This window comes from Chanodichthys erythropterus, chromosome 3 (genome assembly GCF_024489055.1).
Source record: "Chanodichthys erythropterus isolate Z2021 chromosome 3, ASM2448905v1, whole genome shotgun sequence".
NCBI classification, from domain to species: domain Eukaryota; kingdom Metazoa; phylum Chordata; class Actinopteri; order Cypriniformes; family Xenocyprididae; genus Chanodichthys; species Chanodichthys erythropterus.
The window spans coordinates 6,598,289-6,610,599 of NC_090223.1; the positions used below are offsets into that span (position 1 = coordinate 6,598,289).

Consider the following 12,311-nt stretch of genomic DNA (forward strand, 5'->3'; position numbering starts at 1 on the left):
ATCTCATTATATGATGGTCCTGATGGGATATTCACAGACAGACTGAAGCTGGACAATCAGACTGGATCTCTGACCATCAACAACAGCAGAACCACAGACTCTGGACCTTATGAAGTAAACGTCAAGGGAGGGGCAGGAGACCAAGTCAGGAAACATCAAACATCTGGACATCACTCAACTCTGTCAACCATGTCCAGGTATGTCAGTGTTGATATTAGCGTTTGTCTTTAGTATATTTTCCAGTATAAAAAATCCTCATTTTTTCCTTCAGAAAACTACTGTTGTGGATTTACTGAACCTGTGATCCGATTGGTCATCACTGCTCTGGTGGGCGTGGCTGCTGTTGCTTTTGTGGTTTATGACATCAGATCCGGAGATGCAAAGTAGCAGAGGAGAAAACAGACCTCGATGATAAACCATACTGTAATAAAGTTTCTATTTCAGTTCATACATATGCTTCATAATCAACAGATTTTAGTCACATTATTCAAGCATTTAATAATTTAATAGCATTTTAAAATGCTTCATTTAACAATTGCTTAGGTTTTTATTAGAAAAGCACATATTTAAAATATATATCACAAAAGACCAAATATTTTAAGAGGCGCATTGCTGGGTAAAGCACATGGGTCTGTGCCTCCATAGATCCCTTCCAGTGCCTCGAGCCCCAGGATGGCCAAAGCTTTCCCTTCCTTGCAGTCAGAAGAGGAGCAGAACTGTCTTATTTGCTTCTCTTTTACATGCTGCAAGCTTTGTGACACTTGCAATGTCCCTCCACTTATTTCTGGTTTTATTGGACGACTTTAAAAGGATTTTAAATGACTTGGAGACAGAAACATGCAGGCAGATTTTCTCACAAATGCAGCTGAGCAACGTCCTCTTCCAAAACAGCAGATGGCACTTTGCTATGGGTCAATTTACGCTAGTCTCCTGAGAGAAGCCCCAAAACATGCATTTATAATAATAATAATAATAATAATAATAATAAACTAGTTTTATAGAGCCTTTAAAAGTTGCATCTCAAAGCACTTTACAAGAACATACAAATAAAATGCAATGGAATAGGGGGAAAAAAGAAACATGCATCAAAACACATTTCAAGACATATATAGTTATATATACAAAACAAAATAATCACATATAGATAATAAGTTTACAAGGAGTTTACAGCTGACAAAAATAAGTGGTGAACATGTTTCTGGGCTTCTCTTGGGAGACTAGCGTAAATTTACCCACAGCAAAGCGCCATCTGCTGTTTTGGAAGAGGAAGTTGCTCAACAGACAGGTGTGCGTTTGTATGCACTAGATTTGGTGTTTGTTCAAAGGTTACATGCCATTTGTAGGATGGTTTGTATTTATTTGTGAAATATGATGTAGGCACATTTATTTATATTTGTAAAACACAATACATATATTTGTTTTCGCTCAAACTGACCTTTGTATTTGCACATCACTTTCTGTTTGTTTGCGAGTCGAGTTTTCCTTTGCAAAGCAGATCATGTTTGTTTGTGAAATGCTGGATTTTTTGTTTAATTATGGCACAATATTAACTCCATAAATAAATCCTTAATTTACAGTGTGTTGACACTTTTTTCTTTTTACAAGTGTGAAAAAAGATGGTCGAATTGAATGTCACTGAGGACGAACAATGAGGGACGTGTCTTTTTAAAGTTGTCTTGCATTTGAATAACTAAATTAACGCTAAGCCTGACTATTTAAGTGACTATATTCTGATTATAAACTAAGTATTACACTATTGATGCTGTTAAAGCTGCCTCAGGACATTGAAGATACCGACACACCAACAAGTGACATTTCACCGGAAGTTTTCCAGCTGGTTTGTATTATTGCATTAGGAATAAATGCATTTTCAAATCCACATTGAATTTTGTACATTCACTGCGGAACATTTAATGAAAATGAAAATGCAATCGCAAGTGTCTTAACTGAGTGCAAATGCAATTAAAAAAAATAACATTTAAATGGTAATTTTGCTAAAATTTTAGCAAACATATATAAAAATTTCTCTAATACATTTTTATTTTAATTTTGCAGCTTAGAAAGTGTTCAAATGTTTAAATTATATGAAAAAACTAGTGTAGGAAATAGCAAATATAAAAACACAACACTTGATTCTCATGCCTCCAGTAACAAGCTCATGCTCACAGTCAGTCTGGTCAATGGCTCATGCAACTCAGTCTCATTATGGCTACACAAACTAGACAAATTACAAAGGTAAACTAAAAAAATAGCTAATTTTGGGCTGCTGTATATCTGTTGGAGGAATGAATGTGAGATGCATGCTGCCTCTGAACTTGGATCTTTTATCTTGTGGTTGTGAGATAAGTGTGCTTCATCTCCATGTAAGCTGAAACATAAGTGCAATGCTTGAAGATTTGGCAGTTTGTCTCTTATCTCATCTCTCTCCGAGCTCAGTGTTTCTAATCAACCGACACCTACTAGAAAGACAACATCTGCGGGAAGATGAAGAGATGTTTTTTAGTGATTTTACGTTCCTCTAGTTGAGTGTGTGCTTCTCTTTGCAGAGGTTGGTGCTTGCAGTGGAGGCCTTTGAGTAATTCAATAGGCTTTGGGATTATATGATTGTCAATTATTTTGCAATATGTAATTTTGGTCATTATTGGGTTCATTTTTAAAATGAGGACCTTCTTTGATGCAAGCAGACACCATATGTTTTGCAAATCAAATTGAGAAGAGTAGAACATCCAAATGTTCAGCATAATTTATACCTCTCCTCTCTAACATGTCACTGATCTGATCTGTCGATTTCAGTGCGAGCGGCTGGTATTCCCAAGCATCCACCAGCCGCTTCGCTCTCAAGTCAGACGGTCGCTTCGCTTTCAAGCCTGCCGGACGCTTCGCACGTGAGCTCGCTGATGGCAACGCACTCAAATTCCCCGGTTGCAACGCTCTCAAATTCTTCGGTTGCAACACACTCAAAGTTGCCGATGGCAACGCACTCAAATTCACCGGTTGCAACGCACTCAAGCGCCCTGGACGCGATGGACAAGATGGCTGCTTTGCCAGTGCCTACGGGCAAGATGGCCGCCCCTTCGGTGCTCACGGAGGTAGGGGGCGTTCCAGCCAGTGAGTCTGCTCCAGAAACCGCTCCAGTCGGTGAACCATCGCCTCACTCTCGGAGGAGGAGGAGGAGGAGGAAGAAGGCATCCTCCTCTCCCCAAGACGCAGACGCACTTCAAGAGGCCGCTGTGGGCCTGGGGACCATTCCAGAGGTCTCTCCTGCTCCGCCCAAGCATCTTGCCCTGCCGGCGCCACCTGTGCTCCTTGCCCTGCCGGCACCACCTGAGCTCCTTGCCCTGCCGGCACCACCTGAGCTCCTTGCCCTGCCGGCACCACCTGAGCTCCTCGCCCTGCCGGCGCCGCCCAAGCTCCTTGCTCTGCCAGCGCCACCTGTGCTCCTTGCCCTGCCGGCGCCACCTGTGCTCCTTGCCCTGCCGGCACCACCTGAGCTCCTTGCCCTGCCGGCACCACCTGAGCTCCTTGCCCTGCCGGCACCACCTGAGCTCCTTGCCCTGCCGGCACCACCTGAGCTCCTTGCCCTGCCGGCACCACCTGAGCTCCTCGCCCTGCCGGCGCCGCCCAAGCTCCTTGCTCTGCCAGCGCCACCTGTGCTCCTTGCCCTGCCGGCGCCACTTGTGCTTCTTGCCCTGCCGGCACCACCTGAGCTCCTCGCTCTGCCAGCACCGCCCAAGCTCCTCGCTCTGCCAGCGCCACTCAAGCGCCTTGCCCTGCCGGAGCCACCCGAACTCCTTGCCCTTCAACCCGCTACGTACTCCGTTGATTTCCCCAAGAACGTTTTGGGGGGGGGGCAGTATACCTAGGGGTGGGGAGCTTGTGGGTGGGGACCTTGCCTGGTCACTGCCGTCATCGGCCTTTGTACTGTTATGGCCACCCATGGACTGTAGCCCACTATGGCCATTAATGGATTCTGACCCGCCGTGGTCATTCACGGACTCTGTCTCGCCGTGGCTGCCCAAGCCACCTGACCTGCCGTGGCTGCTCAAGCTGCCTAACCTGCAGTGGCTTCCTGACACACCTGACCTGCCGTGGCCGCCCGTGGCACCTGACCCGCCGTGGCCGCCCGTGACTCCTGACCCGCCGTGGCCGCCCGTGGCACCTGACCCGCCGTGGCCGCCCGTGGCACCTGACCCGCCGTGGCCGCCCGTGGCACCTGACCCGCCGTGGCCGTCCGTGACTCCTGACCCACCGTGGCCGCCCGTGGCACCTGACCCGCCGTGGCCGTCCGTGACTCCTGACCCGCCGTGGCCGCCCGTGGCACCTGACCCGCCGTGGCCGTCCGTGACTCCTGACCCGCCGTGGCCGCCCGTGGCACCTGACCCGCCGTGGCCGCCCGTGACTCCTGACCCGCCGTGGCCGCCCGAGCCACCTGACCCGCCGTGGCCGCCCGTGGCACCTGACCCGCCGTGGCCGCCCGTGACTCCTGACCCGCCGTGGCCGCCCGTGACTCCTGACCCGCCGTGGCCGCCCGAGCCACCTGACCCGCCGTGGCCGCCCGTGGCACCTGACCCGCCGTGGCCGCCCGTGACTCCTGACCCGCCGTGGCTGCCTGAATTCCTGGGGCTGCATTGGAGACCCTGTTCCCATCTGCCTACATCTCCAATGCACCCACCCCCCCTCCCTAGCTATTCCTTTTATGCCGCGAGGACGTGCCTTCCGGGAGGGGGGCGTTATGTCACGATCACGGTCGGCTCCTGTCAGTTTCTGGACTACACTTCCCACAATTCTCCCTGCCAATCACATGCACTCACTCCACCACTCACCTGTTGCCACATACAGCCATGCACACTCCACACTAATCACCACACCCAGCTGATACGCATTACCTGGACTATAAAGGACTCACACACACACACCACCTCACCGTGAAGTCTTGATTCCTTGTGACAATTCTGAGCGTTATTTCCCTGTCTGCCTGTCTGTTACCATTCCTGTCTGTTTCCTGTTTATTGACCCGTTGCTGCCTAAAGAGAGGCGCCGCGTCCAAGCCGCACAGCGAAACAAAACCTCACATAACTGAAAATACAAGCCTGATTCACTCTAATGTTTACAAATAAAAATAAAATAAAACATACTTTAAAGTCTGTCAGAAACACTGGTGTGTTTTATCGTACACCGTTTTGGATACTTTTAGTTAAATGTGTTTATTTCTACTCCAAAAACAGTGGAGTCTCTATATTAATAGGCTCAAAGTTGAATTCATGGATGAAAAGACAAAAGTTTTCTTAGGAAAATTGTGTTACACACATTTGTATACAACTGTATATATTTGACCCAGTTTGCGTATTACAGAGTTGACAGATGTTTATGCATTTTCAGAATCAACATTTATATCTTACAAATTTAACTTCAGAAAATAATGAAAATATTAAAATTTTATTTTACAGATTAGTTTAATTCCTACTTTCTGTATTCTTTCTCTATGTGAAATGTTCACACAGTTCTGGGATGGGTCATATATTTGTTCTTTAAGTTTGCTTTGTATTTGCTTTTTTGTATATTAGTGTGCTTGTTTAATTCGTCTATTTTACTCTGCATGCTCAAATCCACTCATTAGTTTGTATTTGGTTTGTTTTGCTTTTGTTGTTGTTGTTTTTTCACGTTGCTTAAGCTAGTTTCAGTTCATCTTTGCTTTATCAATATTTTTATTTCGCTTTGTTTAAAGTTGCTGTTTAGTCTGCATTTCTTTTGCTTGTATTTGTGGTGAGAACATCCATCTCCATATGATATTAGTTTTTGAACCTCATGGCAGGTTGTTTTTTTCTGGTTTAATACCTAACTGTCTACAGTCTGTTGTATTTTTTGTGTTATTATTATCAGTACTATTTTTGTTCTGTTTATTTGGAGACTAGTGAGGGTTCAGGCAGGCCGCTAGTTGGCCCTTGTGTGCAGTGGTGGGACAGTGTGTGTGTGTGTGTGTGTGTGTGTGTGTGTGTGTGTGTGTGTTGTGGTCAGATTGTGATATAGGAGCCTAGCGCTCATCAAACTAGCCTAACCTCCAGTGGCAAGCCTCGTCTCCTCTTCATGTTTGTATATTCTAACCCAGTCCTTCAGTCTTTCAATGTGTTTAAGATTATTGCTTGATTGTGAAAATAATAAAGCTTTTGTACTTTTGGTATCTATGTCTCTGGCCTCCCTTTCGACACCACGCTCCTGTGTGCCCTTTGAATGCGGTTAATTCATAAGTATTAATGTTTCCCTGGTTAACAGGGTGGCTTAGTCAGCTGTATTTATAGTGTTCTCTTTACGATCATTTCCCACTACATACTACAGTAAACTATATTAAAATACTAAAGTAATGTATAGTACCATAGAAAATGTAGCAAAATTTGTTTTTGAACCATAAGGTTACTACAGTAACTTAAATGAATTTGTTGTTGTAATTTTATTGATGTTGAGGTAAATCTACTATAATAATATAAAAACATTACTTGACCCAATACTCTAGTAAAGTATAGGAAAGTACACATTTGACTTTAGTAAAATCTACAGTAGTTATTATCAGATGACCATAGTTAATAGCTATACAGCATGCTTTAGCAGTCGAACTTTTAGTGTAGTAAATACTATAATATACAACAATTTTTTTTTTTTTTTATTTGCACACTCTTCAGTTGTTCTCATGTGTTATATAGCATGTGTTTTGTCATTTCCTATTACAACTAACTCTCTAAAAAGGGAAACGACACCAGTAAAAGTCGTGCTGTGTGGTTTTATGGGTTTAACTCGACGGTGCGCTCGTGGGAGTTTATTCTGACTGTCAGCTTTCACAAACATCACTTCATACTACTTTTGTTCTCATTTAATTACAAAACTTGAAGAGTTTTCAGGAGATTCATGACAACTGATAGGCTTTTAGGTACTGGAAACGTCAGCAAACCTTTGAGGAAAATGCTTCCCCTGTTTGCTTTGCTCTGTTGTTCGTGGAGTCCTGTTGGTAAGCATCTATATTGTGGCATAAACATTGTAATAGATATTGCATATTATTCTATATAGGCGACTTTCATCTTTATTTAATCTACTGTATATAATTCTGTAGACTTTTATATAGGTGTAATCCTTATAGGCCTATGTGTTTGTGTTCAGTTTAAAGTTAAAGTAGTAGTGTTTAGTTTCTCAGGTATTTTTCATTTGTCTATAAGTTTCTGTTTTGCAGGAGTGTTTGGTGATGTAGATGCAGTGAAGTCCGTGTCAGCGATGGAGGGAGATTCAGTCCTTCTAAAGCCTGGTGTTCCTGAACTACTGAGAAATAGGATACTGTGGACGTTTGGAGATCAAGGTGCTCTCATAGCTCTCATAGATGCCGGTCAGATCTCATTATTTGATGGTCCTGATGGGATATTCACAGACAGACTGAAGCTGGACAATCAGACTGGATCTCTGACCATCAACAGCAGCAGAACCACAGACTCTGGACTTTATGAAGTAAACGTCAAGGGAGGGGCAGGAGACCACGTCAGGAAATTCAATCTTACCGTCTATTGTGAGTGACTGGTCAATTTCAAACTCTTTTATTGGTACAAAATCACTATAATGAAACATGATCTAAAATATAAGTTGATATACAGAATCAACAAATTGTTCATTTTTATAGCATTCGCCCACTGTACGTGTTAGTATTGCTATATATAACAATTTCTAGAACTGAAACATCTGTCAGATGTTTCGGTTCAAGAAACGTAATTCTCCTCATACTCATGCTGAGTCATATGCATACACTGGTTTTCAAAACTTTTTACATTTTCTGAAAAACCTACCGTTTCAAAACCTCTCCAGGAGTAATGCAGAGGACACTGTTGTCTGAGGAGTTAGAAAACTCCCTTTTAGATTATTTAGAACATATAAGATGTGTCCCAATTCAAAGGCTGCATCCATCATAGGCCGGTCATAAATGGGCGGTCTAGCCTATAGAGGACTGTTCTTGTGGCCTATCTAATGTGACATCTGCCACTGATTCCACACGTACCAGATGTGGGCCGGATCTGGGCCAACATAACTGACACCGACACACTGATGTCTAGGGTGTAATCTGGAAATTTCTCTCAAAATGAACCCTGTCATCACTGACGTGCAATGAATTCTGAAATAGGCGAGGCCACGAAGGATTCATCTGTTGTTTCTTTGATTTCCCGTGAAATGCACTTGAAGGAGCCTTCGAATAGGAACAGACTTCATTGTGCCGCAGTGACCTCCAAATGTGGCCTTCGAAGGACGCAGCCTCTGAATTTGGTGTCAAATGAAACCTAGTGATTTGAGTCATTATGTAAATTAGTGTTTTTCTGTATTTTACAGTTGATTATGTCTGTTTATTCTCCAGCCCGTCTGCCTGTTCCTGCCATCACCAGAGACTCCTCACAGTGTTCTTCATCATCATCATCATCATCGAACTGTTCATTAGTGTGTTCAGCTGTGAATGTGAACCATGTGGCTCTCTCCTGGTACAGAGGAAACAGTTTATTGTCCAGCATCAGTGTGTCTGATCTCAGAAGCAGCGTCTCACTACATCTGGAGGTGGAGAATCAGGATAAAAACACCTACAGCTGTGTGCTGAAGAATCCCATCAGCAACCAGACCAAACATCTGGACATCACTCACCTCTGTCAACCATGTCCAGGTATGTCAGTGTTGATATTAGTGTTTGTCTTTAGTATATTTTCCAATATAAGTCCTCATTTTTTCCTTCAGAAAACTACTGTTGTGGATTTACTGAACCTGTGATCCGATTGGTCGTCACTGCTCTGGTGGGCGTGGCTGCTGTTGCTTTTGTGGTTTATGACATCAGATCCGGAGATGCAAAGTAGCAGGAGAAAACAGACCTCGATGATAAACCATACTGTAAATTCTGAAAAATAAAGTTTCTATTTCATTTCATGCATTTGCTTCATAATCAACAGATTTTAGTCACGTTATTCAAGCATTTCATAATTTAATAGCATTTTAGAAATGCTTCAGCTTCATTTTACAATTGCTTATATTTTCATTAGAAAAGCACATATTTAAAATATACATCACAAAAGATAATAATAAACTAGTTTTATTAAAAGTTGCATCTCAAAGCACTTTACAAGAACATACAAATAAAATGCAATGGAAATGGGGAAATAGAAGACAGAAACATGCATCAAAACACATTTCAAGACATATATAGTTATATATACAAAACAAAATAATCACATATAGATAATAAGTTTACAAGGAGTTTATAGCTGACGAAAATAAGCAGTGAACATGTTTCTGGGCTTCTCTCGGGAGACTAGCGTAAATTGAGCCACAGCAAAGCGCCATCTGCTGTTTTGAAAGAGGAAGTTGCTCATCTGCATTTGTGAGAAAATCAAGCCGAGAGATGTCATAAAAAGGCAAGAGTCTTACAATCGTAACAGACAGACAAGTGTGCGTTTATATGCACTAGATTTGGTGTTTGTTCAAAGGTTACATGCCATTTGTAGGATGGTTTGTATTTATTTGTGAAATATGATGTAGGCTCATTTATTTATATTTGTAAAACACAATACATATATTTGTTTTCGCTCAAACTGACCTTTGTATTTGCACATCACTTTCTGTTTGTTTGCGAGTCGAGTTTTCCTTTGCAAAGCAGATCGCGTTTGTTTGTGAAATGCTGGATTTTTTGTTTAATTATGGCACAATATTAACTCCATAAATAAATCCTTAAATTACAGTGTTGACACTTTTATTTTTTTTTTACAAGTGTGAAAAAAGATGGTCGAATTGAATGTCACTGAGGATGAACAATGAGGGACGTGTCTTTTTAAAGTTGTCTTGCATTTGAATAACTAAATTAACGCTAAGACTGACTATTTAAGTGACTATATTCTGATTCTAAACTAAGTATTACACTATTGATGCTGTTAAAGCTGCCTCAGGACATTGAAGATACCGACACACCAACAAGTGACATTTCACCGGAAGTTTTCCAGCTGGTTTTTTATTATTGCATTAGGAATAAATGCTTTTTCAAATCCACATAGAATTTTGTACATTCACTGCGGAACATTTAATGAAAATGAAAATGCAATCGCAAGTGTCTTAACTGAGTGCAAATGCAATTAAGAAAAATAACATTTAAATGGTCACCTGAATGGCAATACCTGCAGTATATTCACAATGAAATGTTTTAGTTCTGTTCTACAAGCTTTCTATAACAATTAAAATGTTTAAATTTCAATGATGTTTATTTCACGGCTAAAATAATAGACCATGTAGTAATTTGCATATTTGTAATATCAAAGATAAAAGTAAATAATGAGAGTACTTTAATTTTTAATAATGAAAAAACCAGCTGATTCTGTGTTGGAGTTTTATTCTTAAACAAGGATAAGTAATGACATATACAGCATATAATTATCTAAAACACTTTTATTTAAACACATTAACACTCTTCACACAGGGTCTTGTGATCCCGGACAAATGAAAGTTTACTGGAAAAAGATCTTTTGGGAAAGAATCAAGGTTATGTTAGCTATAGACAGTATATTGGTTATCACACGCATAATTCATCATGGCCTATTAGGATAATCATTCAAATATATTTAAAGTACATTAACATGTTTTCATGCATGTGTGCCATTTCGGGGACGTTCTAAAATGCTTTAAGTGAAAAAAGCTTAATTTAATAAGACAGTGTTAACAAACTGAACTTAGTAAACACCTGCTAATAAAGCATATTTTGTAGAGAAAAGCAGATGAGCCCACAATATGAACGCAACACGTTTAATTTCACATTAAGCATTTTCCTCCCATAAAGAAAACCCTTAACGTGGCTTAATGTACAACAGTGACTTTAAAAGACCAAATTTATTAGTGTATAATATGTGTGTGTCGCATCCGAGCCGGATGTTTGGAAATGGACATGGTGAGGGGGTGGAGACTAAGAGGAAAGAGCGGGAGTTCTGACTGTAGTATGGTTTATTAGAGTTATGTTTATTGAGTTTGGTCTGTTAATATCACTGTCTTAGTACATTAAGCCACGTTAAGCGTTTTAGCACGGGGAACATATACTAACACTAGAAAATCAAGTTTACTGGAAAGTTTACTGCTGCCTTCACCAAAGGAGTTTACAATATTATTATGCTGCCATACATTTCGGCAAACGTTTAAAACTATACACGTTGAAGACTCTCAATGTAAAACAGAAACAACAAAAATGTGTTAATAGCCAATAGTATTTAATTAGCCTATGTACCACAGCTATTGTGCATCAATAACAGTTAGAATATAAGCTGAAACATAGGCTAATTACCTTTAATGTAAGCCAAGGAGCATGCACAAATATTTGAACACAAAACAGTAAACTCGTGAATATTCACGTGACCTCCGCCCAGCGTCACCACGGGATATTTCAGAACACCGGCTCTGCGCAGACTCACTGCAGAGTATTTTATTCAGCAGGAGCGGCAGTGGGTCAGTGTGTTAATTAATCATCGTCATGGTAAATGATTGTGTTTGTGGAGGTTGCACGAGCTCCAGCCTGTCAGGACATCGAGTCCACACGGGGGCACGCGTGCGCGCGCTTTATTCGTGCTCGTCAGTTTCAGTTTCTAAATCTTCAAGGCGTTGGTGAGACACGGAGAACAGATCAGGTAAGAGTCCAGTTTAACCAGCTGTACTAACTAACCAACCTTTAAATAACCATCCCATTATTGTTCACTAGTTTGCTTGAAATTAGAATATTGAGAAGACAAAGACATGTATTTAAAACATACATTTAATAAAAATAAAACGTGTGTAATATTCTTTAATTAAATTAATCCTGTCTCAGCTTTGCTGTCTTTAGTGAGGTTAAAAAACAACAGTCTGAAAGCAGATGCTGTATAATCCATTATGGATGAGGATTACTGGATGACATTGTGAAAGGCTACACTAAACTGAATGGAAACCCTTCATCCTGGGCTGTTTGTCATCATTTCACACTGTTTCCTGGGGTTTATGACAGATGATGACATCATGACGCGTTATTTCAACTCGTGTTTTCGTCAGTTTGTGCGGACGATGACGTCACGACGCGTTATTTCCGCTCATGCCGCAGCCCCGCCCTCACTGAAAGCTCTGCGATCACTGATCATCTACAGCGACTCAATCACACATGACATCTATCTTAATAATAATACAACAAGGTGCTTCTGTAGAATGTTTCAACGATTAATGATCTTTAATAATCCATAAGGGCAGTAGCTGTAGGATCACACATACAAACATAATTATTCTGGTGATGTTGTCTGAGAAACAGCGAT

General features: G+C 41.5%; 1 protein-coding gene across 1 annotated transcript; it reads left to right on the forward strand.

The window, feature by feature from the left end:
• The first annotated feature begins 6,946 nt into the window (after positions 1 to 6,946).
• Positions 6,947 to 8,876, forward strand: LOC137016983 (SLAM family member 5-like). The gene is made up of 4 exons (XM_067380846.1): positions 6,947 to 6,997; positions 7,217 to 7,543; positions 8,378 to 8,674; positions 8,746 to 8,876. Exons 1-4 carry the CDS (start codon positions 6,952 to 6,954, stop codon positions 8,859 to 8,861), a joined length of 786 nt encoding a protein of 261 aa, XP_067236947.1. The 5' UTR covers positions 6,947 to 6,951; the 3' UTR covers positions 8,862 to 8,876.
• The last annotated feature ends 3,435 nt before the right edge of the window (positions 8,877 to 12,311 follow it).